The following is a 17,745-nucleotide window of genomic DNA, read 5'->3' as shown; positions in this document are numbered from 1 at the left end:
AAAGCCTCTTTTCTTTCTGTGTTTGYATCAAGGAGCTGAACCAAGCATAGGAAGTGCAACAGTAAGTGCAATAGTTGCCCCTAGCATGTAAACACCAGAATTAACCTCAGCTTTACCACAACTAACATGCTAAAAACAAGAGTCTTTATTTTAAAAGCCCTCACTTACCAGAGAAATAAATATGCACCACCAAGTCATAGCTGAGCAAATTATAAGACAATATATTAAATCTTAACTCTACATTTTAATGCAGCCTGGAGGAGCAGCAGCAGCAGCTGTGCTACTCTGTGGAAAACTCCTGATTTTGGGGGCAAGATCCTGACTTGAAAAGGCAACAGTGACAAGAACAAGAGCTCTTTGGAGAGCGCAAGAAGGAAATGCAAAATCCTCACTAAAGGAACAGAAAGCTCTGGCAATTTCGGGACAGAGGAGCAGTCCTTTCATATGATTACTCTGATGCAAACATTAAAACAAACATGAAGTAAATGCAAGCGTTTTCTGATGATGACTTAAGCCTAAAAATAAAACACCCTATTCCCTCAAAAGAYGTTTCATCAGTTGCTCAAGAAAGTTACTGCTTCTTTGACTGAGGAAACGTAAAGTCAAGCATAATCTGCCAGATGCATTTGGTCCTGATCGTGTTCGGCTGCGTAAAGTGTGAGGGGATAAACACGAGCTGTGCGACGTGGCACCACGGCCAGGACGGCAGGTTTCACCCTGAAAAGAGAGCGGGGTGCACTAAGAGGCAAAGCAATTATCAACACGAGTAACTACACCAACATAAGAAATGCTTTCTTCAGGGATTGTTTAATGGACACAGGCAAGGAAGGGCCATTAATCCCTGTGCTGTTTGCACCGTACGGATGCTGTTTTTCCAGGACATTTTAGTATTTTTTGTTAACAGCAGCAATGCTCAAACTTCTCTATTGCAAACCAAAATTGTCCCAAGTGTTCAAAAACCCACTCTTATTATGGTCAGGGAAGCCCTTCACACAGGGAATGTGAATATCTGCACTTAAACACAAATAGAATGGAGGGGTACACTGCACAATCAAAAATCTAGGYATTTGAACTACTTATTTATGGTAAGACTTCATACAGCTTTTATAGGCTTAGGCGAGCTCACAAAATCTCAGGACACAAAACAGTATCTTCAACAATTTWTCCTCTTCTACCATAGCTGAAAAACTTGCAAAAAAACAAGTGCAAAAGCAATTTTTTTATTTTATTTTTAAGATCAGGCATATGTCTTGTTTTAGAAAAGGTTGAACTGCATCTTTTTTTGCAATTTCATCCTCATTTATTCTCCACTTCTGCAGTTTCTTATTCTGACCCTGACTACAAGTGCTGAAAATAATGCAAGAAATGCTGAATTTGTATCACTTCTGGCCGGAAGAGAAACTGCCCAAGAGACCCTGCTCTGTTTGCAGACTCTCATTTTTAACTTGTGTTTCATCAGCCTAAATGCTTGAGAGTCTGAGAAATCAATTCTTGTTTAGCTATTAATTTTCTATGTATATAGTGAAATATTTTGAACGTTAGAGAATTTTTCTTCTCTGTTGGTAAACAATATGCTCCACAAATTTTGGCCTAAAAATCATGCTGTAGGGAACAAATAAAGCCATTAGCAGAGAAGATATCTGGGATGTTAATGTGGAGCACTTTGAGAATGTTCAAATTGTCTTGTGTTTGCTACAATCAGCATATTTTACGCTTGGTAACAATCGTGAAGGCAGATTACAATTTAGGTAAARTAATTTAGTATTGTGAATCTATTTTACATAAAATAATCAACTCAACCTACATATAAATAACACCTGATCATCTAAAGAAACTGCTTTCATAAAAAGGAATATGARCTTAGATTTTTTTTCCCCACTTATTTTCATGCTAATTGCAATCTCTATGAAGACAACTCCTTAGAACAGGCTTTATCAAGCCAATACTAACAGATGCTTAAGCTTTACATTGGTAGCAAAGTGTGGGAAGCTCCCAGTGGGATTAAATCTTTTATTTCTGTCTATTTTTTAAAACCAGTACTATCCAGCTTATGATCAGTGTCATTAATAAAGTCAGTCACCTCAAATTTTGTAATATATATACAGCCTTTAACTGACTGCATTTTGTAGCTGGTCTGGAAAACRTTGAGCACAGTATTTTGAGGGAAGAAAAGGAAAACAGTGTCAACAAGTTAGACTTCAAGGGTACACCAGTGTTCGCTCCACATGCACAGCTGAGGTTCCGGCCCTGGGTTGGTGGGAGCTTTGCCAGTAACGTTACCAGCATATGTCAATTCCCACAAGTTGAGAAAATAATGTCTTTTTTTTTCCCTGCTTTGATGGACAAACTGTAAGAGTAATTAGATCATTTAATGCATACATAAATCAAAGGTGCTTGTCAACACCTAAACAAGATGAAAGGATAAAATGTGGGTGAAATTAAAAAAAAATGTTTTTTACTCAAGTTGCAGCCTTTTATTTGATCTAAAACAAAACATTTTATTCTGTCTAGTGGTTATTTATCACTTAAGGCAAACGGAATTAAAAAAAGTGCCATTTCAGACTGAAAATGTTTTCTTTGAAAAATGTCCAAACAGTGTTTCAGATTTTTCAATTACCTGTCATGCTTTTCCCATTGTGGTTATGCATGAAGTGAACCTGAAGTTACAAACACTTCTCCTTTGAAATGATGTTTTCCTGGAATCCTCATGTTTGATATGTTCATTTTAGGGCTCTAAGAAAGCTTCGCCTGGGTCTATTCACAGGATCAAGGCATTAASCCAAACCTTTACTCCTCTGCATGTGAGTTGCGACTTAACTAAAGGCAAACTTCTATTCCTTAGATAGCTGAGATCTGGACTGTTAACATGGATGTGAACTTCAGTCCTTATTTCAGAAAATTGTTAACAATRGTCTGTAGATAAGAGATTATTAGCTTGCATATGAGAACTCTCCAAAGAAAAGCAGCTCAAGTAACAACCCGGCACGGCAGCCTCCTGTCTCAATCGCTCCTCTGCATCCTGGTTCTCATTCTGTCTCTAAACTGCCTACTTAAATAGCCTAAGTTTTTCAGGAGAGGGCTGTCATTTCCCTACCTCTCTGCAGAGTACTGAGGACATCACTTAAGCAATGATGGTGACATCCTGCCTTCCTCCCTCAGCATCCTCTCCTAACCCGGCAGCCACATCTCTGAGCATTTTGCACCCACTGATGGACTTGTGTGGATGAGAAAGCCGAGTGAAGCAGCCAGAGGAGATAAAGCTGCAGTTCAACACGTCTCCATTCACTACGACTCACACCTCTTGAATGAGTTGAACTATTTCCACTTAAAAATGAAGAAGGGAGAGGAGGAAAAAAAAAGAGAAAAGAAAAAGACAAACCTACTCTTCAAGCTGAGTGTTAGGAGGTATCTGCAAAGTGTTCTGCAGTGTCATCTGAAAGCAGAAGTAACTCACAGGCAGACAAGACAGCAATATTTATCACTGCAAATATTTCCTTGCTGTGGCAGGAAGATGGGGTGAAAATTTGCTCTGGGCTCCCCTGCTAGTCAGGTGCAAGTGATAACTCTGCTTGCGGGCTAATTCCTTGTTTAACAGCCTCATTCAATTTACATGGCATTTTTATTATTGCTGTGGCAAACTCACCTGTCAAGCAAAGTCTCCTTTGTCTTTTCTTCCTATGAATTTCTAACATTTGGGGAGCTTGGTTCAAGGGCTGGCAATGAGGCTACTAAGAGGGAGGTCCATCACCTTGCCTCGCAATGCTGATGAGTTGCTTTTTGTTATGAGGCTTTCTAACACAGCCTAATAAATAACCATAAACCCAGGGCTASACGTATTATTTATCATCAAGTGTATTTACCAAAACTAACAGCTTCACGGCTTTGAATTTGAAAGCAATGCTCAAGTCACACGCGCTCTTATTGCAGCGCTTTCATCAAAGTGCACATTAATTGACTAGTAAATAAGTAATGGGGGTTTTAGGCCCCTACAATGCATTAATGTGCAAACCTGCTCCCTCCTCAGCACAGAAAATCCAGTGACACACGGGATGCACACAACCCAGGGCAGGGACAGCACCAAAATCAGATGTCTACCACCAAATTCACATAACTTAGTATTTTAACTTTACATCCCTTGTCTTAAGCACTCAAAGGAACAACACATGTAGAGTTTTAGTCCAGTTGTAACCACCCCCAACTATGGAAAATTTCTCAGCGTTAATGGAAGCCTGTTGATAACACCATATAAAGCAAAGTGACAGGGAAAGTGTCWAACTGGCAAGCTCACTGTGGCATCAAGCTTACAATATCCACGATATTTTTTGAAATAGCCCAATAAAATAAGACTGAATGGAAGACGTGGACTGGTTGAGGCACTGAGGGAACAGTTAACGCCGCCTGGCTTTGCAAAGACCACGTACCCATAATGGGAGGCCTAAGCGAGAGCTGTCACTGTGAAAAGTCATTTGCAAAAAGTTCCTACTGCAGTTGCCATAGCTACTTTTAAATCAAAAAAGGGATGGCCTCTTGTAGGGCTGATAATGATGCTGGAGGCTTTGGTAAATGCTGTGCTTTTAATGCTGGCTGTGATGCAGGAGATGGGCTGTGTGTTAAGCAGCTTTACTGAAGTCTCGCTGAATTGCGAGGGGCCTATAAATTGAGTCGGAGCATTTTAGTGGAGAGAGGAAAGAGGGTGGTAACATGGTTTGAATCAAGAATATGCAATGAAACAGGGCAAAGACGCACAGGAACAACCTTTTCCAACTCAAGTTTCACTCACAGAAAAACACATAAAGGACCAGATTGGAGGGTCTTTAAATGCAAACCTCAAATTGTCCTTATGRTGTGAAGGAGGAACGTGACCAAAATCATTCTGTTCATGAGTCAAATGCTCGTTACTTGCAATAACAGAAGTTTCCAGTAATTGTTTTCTGTGTCAGAAGCCCAGAAGGGGATTGTACACTTAAAGCTTTCTGAGGATAAATGATAAACTTTGTCTATATGCAATTATGAAGCAGTGTTAGACCAGCTAGTTTATTTTAATAACTAGTGATTATTACTAATGGGTATTATAGACTGAMTTTTCAATTACACAATAAAAGAGTCTTTCTCTGCCTTCTCCCATAAATTACTTATGAAAGAAAAACTCTGAAATTACACCAAAAGTGCACAATGAAACATGAAAAGATTTTTGTTTTTCTTTATGATCTACATTCTTCACCTGTGTATGGGAGCTGGGACCACCTTGGCCATTCTATAATTCTAGCTTAGTCATTGCCCAAAGAGTTGTTGATCAAGTAATTATTTATCAGGGGAGATGAGAAGATCCCATCAGGTACAAAACTCATGAACTTTCATGGGGGATACAAGCAATTTTGTTTTTCATCACCACTCATACAGCACATGAAAATCAGCACCTGGAACACAACAAGTGCAAGCTGGGCAGCAGATACCCCCACACAGTGTTTTCTTTCTCTCCCTTAAAAAAAAAAAGAGTGGAAGAAAAATCCTGCTGTCTTTAGAAAGTTCTAGTTAAGCCACATTGAAAAGCACATCACGGGGAGCCAATACGTTTGGTAGAGAAAAAGTCCAGGCACTTTGACAGGGGACTATTCATCTTTAAGATTAAGAGTGATGCTGAAATTAATGACATCTGGCCCAAGGCCGCCACGAGGGGCAGCGGACAGCAGCATTTCCACATGAGGATCAAATCCCCCCCAGATCAGTTGGAGATGCAGACTCATAGGGGATCTGCTGATGGATTCCTGGATGCATGGATAGCAACTACAGCTCCAGGGTTATCCCCTAGGAACTTGCACTGCCCTGCTTCCAAGTCATCCATCACTTATTAGACAGCTCATATTAAAAGTCCGTTTAAAATAAAGCAGCCTTTTTGGACATACCATATACTTAACAGTAAATACTCCAAAAAAGTACCTGACTTCGCCTTCTCTAATGTGACCTTCTAATTCTTCAATGAATTTTTCCCCTTTCATCCAGTAGATCATGGGCCCCGATTCTCCGCTGAATCCGAAGAAGGCTTTGCAGGCTACGGTCAGCGGGTTGCCTGAGGACGACAACCAGAGCAAGGGTTAGAGCCATGGGCACGGCTGCTTGGGAGAGAAGGATTGCAACAATTCTCCACGCTTTATCTAAAATTCTCCACTGAAAACTGAAAAGAGAGTAACCAGAAACCATAGGAAAAAGGATGACATGGATTTGATCTTACAGGAAATCGCTGTGGAACACAACTCTGAGGTTATGCATCATTTCATTATTCCTGGCAAAACAGCACRTGAGCAACAACAAGGTAGGGTAATGGTGGTGATGGAGGCTCATGTTGGATGGGCTGTTAATAAGAAAGAGGTTTCTTGGTCAGACTCTTGGGAGCTCCACCAGGATTGCAGTGCCCTCAAGAGGCAGGTATTTCACTGAACTTACTTACAGCTGCCTATCCACCTGTAAAAAAGACATCATATTAATTTCTTCCTCACTTAAATAGAAAACAAACGTTAAAGAAGTTTTGGTGAGCAGCTCAGAGGGGTTTTAAAGGCCTCCAATGAGTAAGAGATGCCAGTGAGCACCCAACACCACTTGGGTTACYTTCAACAGCCTTGGTCCTCAGCAAAGGAACTTCAAAGTACTGCTCAAGCAATAGGGCAAGGAGCTCTCTCCTTCCAGCTCTTCAAAAATATTCCAAGAAAACAAAAATTGGAAACTAGATTTGATTTCTCTGCAGGAATGCAGTGTTTAGATGGTTTTCTGTTTGGCTAGGACTTTAGCTAGCTAGTCAAACACTCTGCAATGCTTAGGCTGCCAGGACAGATGGTCGTCTGCCTGCAGAAGAAATTGAAAAGCCCCAAATGAAGCCAGAAATTCAGGAAAAATCTCTCTGGCCACTTTACCTGGCACAGGGGGCACAGGTCACAAAGTAGCTGTGAAGTTACCAGTTTATATGGAGGACAGGCCTCATCTAATTACAACGAAGCCTCCTATGTATCTTCTAGTATTTGAACCAAATACAGAGAGTCCAAATAACTACTGTATTTCTGGAAGAAACATGTTTTTTATCCTACTAACAGCACTGGTAGGAGATTTTTTTGATATTGGGCCTCTACCTTTCAGGAAGGGCCGGTCACGTTGAGCATACTGCTTGGTTGAGCGTGAACTGACAGACTTCCTACCCCTTTAGCAGTTACCTCTTATGTGACAATGACAACCAACTGGGTGAGTGTGACAGGCGCAAGCTCAAAGGTCTTTGCCTCACCCCCCCTCCATAAAGCTGTGCTCCCAGTTGGCTGTCCATAATTTTGGTGCCTAACGTAGGGCTTGTCAAAAAAAAGGCTGATAATTCAAGACACGGAGCATCCCAGCAAGAAGCCCAGCCACTGAAAAATCAGCTGCCCTTTAATTGTTCTCAAAGGCCAAAATCACAGGTCTTTCTCAAACATTAGCAGCAAGAAAAGGAAGTTTTATTACTGCAGTAAATTATGGTTCACAAAAAAAAAAAAGGAAAGAAAAAGGCCAGAAAACAAAACTGGAAAGGAAATCACAATGTTTATCCTGAAAACACTCATTTTTCACCATCTCCATATTTGCTAAGCACTCTGCTCCCACAGCCGGCCTCTGACCAGGTGCTCACAGATTACACACACCAGCTCAGAGCTCAGACACGAAAGGCTGGATAACCACCGTTCTTTGCGCATCCCACAACACCGACCACAGCCCTAACATTCAAGCTTCATCAACCGATGAAGAATCTAACGACGTTTCTAGGCAAACATTCAATTGCACCCCAAGAGGCTACKGGGGACGTTGGTTGCACTCTGCTGTTGCTCGCAGGGACGAGGTTGGTGCTGGGGGTGACAAGTTTGGGCCTCTGGCTACATCATCCCACAGCTTTGTACCGTGTTGAGCGCCAGGTGCGAGGTCTCCTGTGCTGCCTGCCTCAGAGTCATGATATGTGTCTATTTAAACACCACTTAGTGACTCCTAGCATGTGGCTGCTCAGCCCCTGTTTGATTTTAATGGAAAAAGACAATTATAGCAACATGAAAAAGAAAAAGGCTAGATATGGCCTATCAGCAATGGCAGTCCATGCCCTTTCCTTGGCAAACCATGCTGGGCATTAAGCGTTACAGGCAGAGCATTTTGCAGGTGTGTTCTTTTTCCTCAAAACAGCCTATTTTTACTTGAAGGAAAAAAAAAAAAAAAAAAGAAAAAAGTATTCCAAAGTGAATAAGATTTCTATACATGCAGAGTACATAGCCTGAGGTGATATGTTTGGTCTGAAGAAATAAAAACATTTCTGTACAAACAGGAAAAGCTAAAAAACAGCTGTTGGAAGGGAGCTTCTGGAGTAAAGAGCACCAGGATGGGCCTGCCCTGTGCCAGGCCGGGTGCCCTGGTCCAGCCTCTGCAGATCTGTGTCTCAGCTTGGCCCTCAGGGACAACCTGCAGAATAAACTAATCTAAGCAATGGGACTGGCAACACCTGAAAACACCCACGGCCGATCTCATCTGCAAAGCCATCACAAAGAGGTCTAAGCAATYGTATCACATGGAATACCAGTTTTATCTCAGTAGCAAAACGACCCATGTTTTGGGTTCAGCTGGTCTGTCCTTGGGCAGAAAGGACCACAGAATGACTAAGGTTGGAGGGGACCTTTGGAGATCACCTAGACGAGCTCCCCCTGCACAAGCAGGGTCATCTGGAGCACGCTGCACAGGATCACATGCAAGAATGCCTTGATGAGATCTCCAGATCTCATCCAAACGCAAACTCCCACACACAGCTCTTCCCTTCCCAAGCTCAGGCAAAAAATCCACGCTACAGAAGAGAGGAGGTTGCCTTCTCCCACCACGTTAAGACAGCCAGCTGCAACCTGCTTTTCAGGGAACTCCAATTCCTATCCAGCAGCACAGAGAAACAGGGCACGGCCCCTTGCATTTCACCCCAAGCAAGGAGATGCTGAGGCCAAACTCCCCAGTTCCTGAACATCCCCGTGAATACGGGGAGGGAACAGGCACCCAGTAGGGAACGTGCCCGCTGTAGGTCTCGGCTGGCGCTGCCTCGGAGCCAAGCCAGGCCATGCCGAGGGGCCATCCCAGGCCAAAGGGACCAGCAGGCAGTTTGCAACCCCGACTGGGCACCCCAAACCTTCCCGACACCATCCCTGCTGTTCTGCGCCGCACTATCAACCGCTCCTGCTACGAAAAACTCTCCTTGCATCAATCTAATTAAAAACACCCAAGTTCCAAGAACATATGGCATCCTTAAAGTTTCCCATTTATAAACGGCTTCTATTTAAACCAGATAGACATTTCAGATGCTTTTTTAATTAACAAAATAATTTGCTGAAAGCCACAGAAAATTACTAGAGATTTGCAATGAATCAACAGCTAATGGAACGTCTGAAAAAACACGAAGCGACAGGAGAAAAGCCTCCTCGTGGGCAYCCCTGGTTGTGCTGCTTCGCTGAGGTCACCTTGCCACCGTGAAGCCTCAGCACCCACACGGAAGCCTCTACTTCAGCTTTTTTCYCCCTTTTTTTCCCCCTGGTTGCAAACTCCCAGCTGATAAGACACAACTGCTGGCGACAGAAATGACTTTTACGGATAGATCTATTTGTAAAGTGTTCATCTGACCTTTTTCACAACGCATGTGTGTTCAACTCTACGTTTGAACAATCTCCTTTTTTCCTAAAGATGAGAATTACACACATATTGAACTATTTAAGCAAAACGGCTGCCTGGTGGGGCTAGGAGACCTGGGACAAATGCTGCCTGCTGCACGGGCTGTCTGCAACAAGGCACACTCCACGCATCGAGCAAATGAAGCTTAAAAAACCCGAAAGTTGTTCCATCCTTTAAAAACTTAAATGTCAAGGCTGAGTGACCAGCTAGAAAACAAACCTGTTCACAGATTTTAAGACCTGTCCTACGTCAAAGTGATTTTTCAGAGATTTATTTGAAAATAGTGATTAATTTCTCTTGTTTCCTCCTTTTGTGCAACTGGGTGTTCTGTGGCTTATTTGCTAGCCCCATTTGRGAGTGCAACACAATTCACATTCCTGCACGTCTACACTCCGCTGGTGCTTTCTTCTGCCAGCAAATCAGACTTTCATTCCTGGAGCAAATTACCTCAATTGAAAGGTCATCAAAATCATTTGTGGATCCCTCTTTCATTTTTCTATAGCTTGAAAAGTAATTTTTCCCCCTTTTTTTTCTTTTACCCCAGCCACCCACACTCACAGTGGGCCTCAGCAATGCACTGGCATCTCCTTGTGTGGAAGGTGCAGGCTGAAGCTGTTAATCATCACAGCCCAAAGCAATTGCTTATTTCCTAAGAAACTCAAAGAAATCATTATAGGAATAAAAGATAGTAATAACACATCCTGGCATCCATTCTCCCAATCCCATCCTGACTGCCCAAATTAGACATCACCAGCAGGAAGGGCTGCACAATTAGGCCCAGGACAGAGCCAGACCTCTCTGGTGGCAACGTCAATCCTTTGAATCTCACTGCTCCCCCCTTGGCTTCCTTTCACTGAACTCTAAAATCATTTGCCACCTAATTCGCACCATGTATTTCAAAAGACTCCATCRACTGCTGTCAATAAGTATTTTTTCTGACAAGACCTGCCACATCTTTAAGGGAGAGATCTCTTCTGCAGCCCCCCAGGAAATGAAGGGCAAGGAAACATGAAGGGGCTTCATTGCATCAAAGAGGGGGACAGTTTTAGGGGGCTACATGGCATTGCCTATGCTCAGCTCTGCTGAAGCTGTTGATCCAGGCCCCTAAGGATTGACACAGCAYGGATGTAATTATCAGCAAGTTAAGTCCACGAGGTCGTGGTTGGTATCTTCAGTGCTGTGAAGACCAAACTGGAATCTTCACGTTCTGTGACCTGTCTTCATATGGACATGGCTGCATGGGCATGTACAAACAGGGAGAAGGACTCAGTGACCCAGATGGTCCTTCCAAGCCAGAGACAGAACTAACCCAAAGTGCCAGTGGTACCAACTGAAAAACACCTGGCTGCAAAAAAGATCTCCCTTTGTAACAAGCAAGACCCACTCCTTTCTACGTGCTGTCCAACTTGGATTTATATCTCTGCCTGGGCATTAACAGCTTTGAGTGCAATGCCAAAGCTTTAATCTATTTGGAGGCAGATAAAAAAATTTGCACACACATAGCATGGAAGATGAGTATAATGCAAAAACAATCATCCCGTCACTCCAAGTCTTCCTTATCAAGGTATGAACCTTGTAGCTCCCACCTGATCATGGTGCTTRTGTCTTTTTCCCTGAGGACTGACAGAGAGAAGTGTTTGTCAAGGAGCTGCTTCCTGCTCCTGACACATGCAGGTGGCTCCACAGACATTTCCCAGGCCGTGTTTCTTTAGCTTGCTGAGGCAGAGGACAAGCAAGGCAGGTTACTTATCACATCTCAATAAGCGTATTCGACTGGCCGGCTGAGGATCGAACCTGATTCTCCAGGCTGGGAGGTTTGCAAGGCAAATCATCATGTCACTGACAAGAACATTATCGCTCTAATGTGCTCTACAAGTGCAAGGAACCGGCCGAAGAGCAGCACACTGATTTAAATTCTTCTGGCAAGGCAGGCTGGATTGTATACAACCGTGAAGTAAAGAACACGTTTCCTGTTTCTTCCGAAGGACATCCTGGATAAGAAGATACGGGAGACAGAGCTTATGCCTGCAATTTATCGACAAAATAAACGCCAGGGGCAACGCAGACCTTGACTCATGAAAAACAATCTCTGTGTGTGGTAGCGTCTAGCCAGTTTGCAGAAAAGGGACATTTTCTCCACGCCTCTTGCAGGACAAGGGCATCCTCTCAGCTGTTCTCTTGGGCTCGGCAATGCCGGGCAGCCCTGGCCAAAGCTTCCTGGGATGGGGCCAAAGGACCCTGATGTTGCTGGACTCCCAGGGCCCAGAGCCGGCACAGCCCTGCACAGAGCTGCTGCCAGGGGGGCCAGGACACAGTGGTGCCACCCGCGGCCACTCCTGCAATCTGAGACCGAACCCTGCGGCCGAGCTGTGGATCCCTGGATCAGCCACCTGCACCGAGTGCTTCCTTAGTAAAGCAGGTTGACACTATGCTTATTAAGCTTATAAGGTCACCTTTAAAAGCCTCCTCACGTTCCCTTCCTTCTTCTCAATCCCACCCTTTGTCCATGGAGCAGAATGACTAGAGCAGACACTGGCCACCTTCATGTCTTGAGACCAGATGGGCCCTATTAAGCATCAATGCAGCTACCTGCTTATTAGATCTGCTTCACCTCAGACCCTTCCCAGATCTCCTAGCCCTCTTCCTTCTTCCAGTTGCTGCCCAAATCCCAACTCCACACCCTTCCTTTCAGCTCCATCCTCAGTCATTTTCCACAGCAATTAGCCATAGCTCTTACTGCTGAAGTTTCACTTGTCCTTGCTGGCAGCCCTAGCCACCAACTTATCTCCATGTAAAACCACCAGAATGAAATCAGGTCAGCCCTGAGTTTCGGTGAATTGTTCCAAGGTCTGAATAGAAATGCTGAGCTCCAGCTGGCTCAGGTCACGCAGAGCGTGTTGCTAGGGCTCATGCACAGCCCAGAAGGGAGGAATTCCTGGAGAAGGTGGGACGCAGTTGGAAATGGGAGCTGGGACCCGCCTGCGTTTTGCCCATCTCACCTAGTGCATCTGATCACCTGCGTATCCCAGTCCTCTTGGCACCAGAGCAAGGGACTGCAGCATCACTTTGCATCACTTCCAGCATCTGTTCCTGGAATTTGCTAGTGTAGCACTGCAGAATTCTTCACAGATCTGTCTACTACCAAATTTAGATAAAGTTGAAAAAATAAACAAAAACACAAAAAAACAACCAAACAAAAAATCCCACTCACCCCTTAGGTTCCTTACCAGCTCTCTGCCATTTTCCTCTATCCATTCCACAGCATCAGTTGATCACGACTTCCTTGTTGTTTGGTACAACAGGATTTATAAAGTCAGGGTTAAATAAGGTACTTTGGCTTCTTTTTTTCTTTTCTGCCTATTCTACTTCATTTGGCTGTGAGTTAAATCATATTACCCCCACGCAGACAAATGTCTGATGAAATGCAGTGACTCTTTGGTGTGAGCATTATTGGCTCCAGTGAAACCAATATACATATATAAATCAAATTATTTTATCTGGAGATAAAAAAAAGTTAGAAAATCCTATATTGTTTCAAAAATCTATTCCAGCAGCCAGCAGATTTTAACCAGGAGATGACTTCCAAACATTTGCATAATTAAACATCAGCCCAGGAATTAATGAACTGAAAGCATTTTAAACAAAATTAATACATAAAAAAACCTGCTTTACGTAGTGATAATAATTGCTTTAATAAGGTCAAATTACAGTGAAATAGAATCTAACTAGCCTCTAGCCATTCCAAATCAGTTTAACAGCATTTAAAACACGTATAATTTTCTCCTCTTTTTTTCTAGACTGTTTCATTCTCCAAATTTCTACAAAGAAACGGTCTAAAGGAGGTGCTCTTCCCCTAACTACAACTGAGTGTTATGAATAGCATGTTTGCCACTAAAATGATATTTTGACAGCTGCACTGATATGTGGGGAAAATAAATGGCAGTATGTGACATATATTAAACTGGCTATTCACTCATGTAAGAATTCTTTCACTAATGCAAGTCTCTGACATTAAGAACTCAGTAAAAACTTTGACAAGAAAAATGCGAAAGATTTTTAGGTCTTGTTTTGACCTCAGTAATTTATGACCTTAATTCTAACTTTCTTTTGGTCTGCTCTTATTTCTTATGCCTCAAGACATCACAAACACATGGCCATGAGATATTTGTGCTCTTCTCGACGACTTAACTGAGCAAATGGCATATATAGAAAAAGGCAGGAAAAAAAAACACAGCTCAGTAAAAGCAAGCTGCAAAACTCCAAATATGAAACAAAAGCAGCTCCCCCTCTAGACAAGCTGTTGCTAAGAACAGAGTTGGGGTATTTGCCATCCTTCCTTAGAGCCTAACCCATTTCTATTCTCAAGAACAGAGTTAAGACCCAGTGGAAACTGCCTGCAGCTCTGGCTATTGACCATGACTCTCGCACAAAGAGAAAAAYAACATTTAACCACACACAAGGCTGAAATGCCGCGATAAAAATTTATCAGATGTTCCAAGCTCCTRTTGGAAAACATTAAAAAAACAACAAAAATCAAAATCAATCAAAGCAAAATCCCACAGAGCAATCCTCCTCCCTGCACCTTAATCATCTAAAATCCCATTTTCAACGCTGCCTTAGGGTGAGAGTTTTCGAAGCCCTTGGTCACGGCAAGCTCAGGTGGAGGTGGCAGCCGAGGACTTCAGCTTAGGCAGCAATGAGGTGCAACAGAGACAGATTCGCCTATTATGTTGCTCCAAATTGATGAAATTGACCAAAAATGACATCTTGGACGCAAAAAACAAACATGTCCTGGTACCTGCTTTGGACAGGACCTTGGAGAGTGCCAAACAGGCTGGAGACAGTCCTGGAAAGTCCGTGCAGGGCACGAGGCTACGAGTGTGTGGGAAACTGTAACGGGCAAGAGCAGACCCGGAGGTTTGGGCTCCTGCCCATCATGGGCATCCAAAGGCAAAGTCTCTCCCAGCAAATTCCCACTTGCTAAGGGAGGAAGGGACATTCAAGAAACAGGCTCTTAAGAAATTACATTAAACCTCTTTCAACTTTTGTGTTCATTGGTATTTAAACGTGCAAATGATAGCACTAACACATTACAGTGAAAAGCATAAAATGGCTATTCCTCCTTGGAAAAGAGGCAGCAAATGCAACTTGCGCTTCATGCTGAGGATGTCCTGCCCTGTAAGTAAGATTGGGCTCTCTGCAATAAACACACGCTGGGTCTAAAGCAGAGCGAGCTGCGTATTTTCATTCTCAGTTTTGTACCAAGAYATTAACAAAAAGCCTACTTCTTCCTCAACAGCATGCTAACATCTCCCTGGTGGCCAGCTGCAGGCATGTAAGGGCCTAGCAATAAATATTACTCTGGCTAACAAGGTCCAGAAGATCATCTTGATGTTTTTGATGCCATAAGTCATTTCCTTGCGCTGCTGATCAGCCATTCTCCTAACACAAGGCAAGAGAATGAGATGGGAATAAGAAACAGGGCCATGCACAAGCAGAGGCAACGGCTGCAACCCCTTTCACCCCAAGCCTTTCTAGCCTTCCTAAAATAAAGCGCTGGGTCCTGCTCAGGATGATGAGGAGCCAGATGTTGATCACCCCTGACAATGAACATGAGCACTGCTGTCACCCTGCTCAGCCTCGGCAATGCAGGTGGCTCTTAGCCAGAGGGACCAGGGTTGGTCAAGGTTCGTGGCAGGATGACGCATCTTCCCACTTGCCCAGTATAAAAGGACCATCGGAGACACAGCTACTGAGATCAGCCTGTGCTCAAATGAGAAGCAGCGACTGATGTGCTTAAAATTCAGCAAACACCCAATCATTTTGCTGAATAGGGAGAGGTTTCCTTGCTGATTAAATCTGAGCAGGCATTTAAGTGTTATGCTGAGCCAGGGCAATAGCGAGACTTAAATAAAGACCATATGTATTAAAAAAGTAGAAAAGAATCTACAGTAACAAAGAATGACCTTTCTTCCARGCCAACTCCAGTAAATAATTCCCATTTATTATTTACTTAGATTTAGAGATAACACTTAAGGAGAGTAAGGCGGTAAAACACAGTTCAATAGATACCATCTGTAATCTGCTCATTGAGTGAATCAGTGTTACACTTCAGTTCCTCAGTAAAGAATTCACAGGGAAGCTTAATCTCTTCTCATTTGTCAAAATTAGAGAAAACACTTATTTCTCCTTATTGAAAAAGTAGTAATGGTAGAAAAAAATAAATAGTATAAAATTGACCTTTTTCCAAAAGAATGTCCATCAGACTGAAAACACTCACTAATGAAGTAGGAGTAGTTTGACTTATTTTTTTCCTCTTTTTTTCTTTCCCCCAGAACTCTGATTTAAGGATCTTTTAACCAAGATACAAGATCTAACATGGATAGGATACAAGAGCTTTGCAAGCAGTTAAAGATGCAAGGGTTGTAAGAAATTTTATTAACTCAGACAACTTCTTGAGTTATGCCTATTCCTTCCTGAAGGGAAGCCCCTCGTGCTCAGTCACTTGAGACGCAATCTATCAGTTCAGGTATGTGCCAGGCTGAAAATGGCTTTGTTTTTTTCTCTGACAGTTGTCATTTGCAGATGACAATAGGGTAAAAGTTCACAATGCAAAGCTGCTCAGGTCTGTCCCAGAACTTTTTTCCTCAAATAGATCATAAAACAGGAGCAATAAAGGCTCAGAAGAGCCTCACAGCTCTTGATGTGATTGGAAAGCAGACRTAAAAGGATGGGAGACCAGATCTTTAGCCCTAAAATGAAATGGAAAAAAATGTGTACACAGGTTTGACAGACAGTCATATCCTTGGCAAGGAATCAAGTCCAAAAAGATCATCTGTGGATTAATATTTGGTCACAGAATCAATGTGGTTACAAGGGAACCTGCAAAAGACAAGCAAACAAAAATTCCAGTGCACATCTGACAACTTTTGGGGGTGACAGACATCAGAGCTTACAAGAAGATGCTAAGAATCCAAACCACGCTGAGGAGAGGGAAGGTACATGCTGCAGACARCTCTGCACAAACACCTGGTCCATTTGGAGAGCTGTTTTGTCACTTAACCCAGAGCAGCCTTCTAAGAACGCAGTCCAAAATCTAGGGGGCTGGTGTTAAAAAAAAGGAAAAGAAAAAAGAGGGGGGATGCTTTTAAACAAAGGAGAATAGGGAAACAGGAGCCCTTCTTGCACCAGACGCGCAGGCTATTGCTGATGCAATGAGCTCCTCTGCTCTTCGTGACGGTCAGGCTGCTCTCTGCTCCCACGTGTGGAGGGCAGCAGCCTCAGGGTGCTCTCAGCTGCCTCCCGAAGAGAAAGATTTTGATTCCACAGCATCCTGTGGTCCTAGGATACCTCATCATGACCTACCTACCAGGAGCGAGGTGSAGGATCTTACAAAACCCCTCCTGAGGGAGCGAGAGGCTTTGCTCTTCTTTAGAACTTATCTCCTTTCTTAGTGTTGCTAGCGGCGAGAAAGGAAAGAAGTGGCTCCCTGCAAGATCTAATATGAAAACATAGACACTTCAGCATCAAGATTGTTATTTGAGCTGTTTCTAGTGCTAGAAACTTTGCTGTGGCCTTCACATCTACAATAATCAGAGACAGTTGCAGACTTGCTCTTCCCTCCCTTGGGAAAGCTCCTGCTATCATCCAAAATGAAGCAAAGCAGAATAGGAGAGAAAAGGAACAAACATCGCGCTGTGGTCCAGGATAGTTCAAAGCCCCAAATTTCTGCCATGCAGAACAGAAATGATCGGCTGCGTCTCACTGCTATCTCCCCCCAGGGCTCAGAGGAGGTGGCGCCACCAGGGAGGTTGGGTTGGTCGCTGCCGTGTTTCATGTTGGAGAAGTTCTCCACATCTTATTCTGCCAACTCTGATGAGTATTAGAGGCAGAAAAGGCTGGGTAACATTTCCCAACTATCATACCGAGGACCAGCTTTTCTAAATAAATTTCCTTTACTCCTCTGTAAAAAGCATCATTATTTCCTTATCCAATTAATTCTTTCTTGGTTTGGGGCTCAGGAAAAGATGCGAAATCAGTTCAGTCTGG

General features: G+C 43.2%; 1 protein-coding gene across 2 annotated transcripts in view; it reads right to left on the bottom strand.

The window, feature by feature from the left end:
• IL1RAPL2 (interleukin 1 receptor accessory protein like 2) overlaps window positions 1-17,745 on the bottom strand; it is a 302,191-nt gene that overhangs the window by 16,147 nt on the left and 268,299 nt on the right. For both annotated transcript variants that reach the window (XM_026039057.1, XM_026039056.1), the window contains exon 7: window positions 5,938-6,067. In XM_026039057.1, coding sequence (XP_025894842.1) covers window positions 5,938-6,067 — 130 coding nt within the window. The remainder of the gene's footprint in view (window positions 1-5,937; window positions 6,068-17,745) is intronic.

Source organism: Nothoprocta perdicaria, unplaced genomic scaffold (genome assembly GCF_003342845.1).
Source record: "Nothoprocta perdicaria isolate Ctin4 unplaced genomic scaffold, notPer1 scaffold_22, whole genome shotgun sequence".
Lineage (NCBI taxonomy): Eukaryota > Metazoa > Chordata > Aves > Tinamiformes > Tinamidae > Nothoprocta > Nothoprocta perdicaria.
Note: the sequence above shows the minus strand (reverse complement) of the source record. Positions and strands in the feature narration are given on the sequence as shown.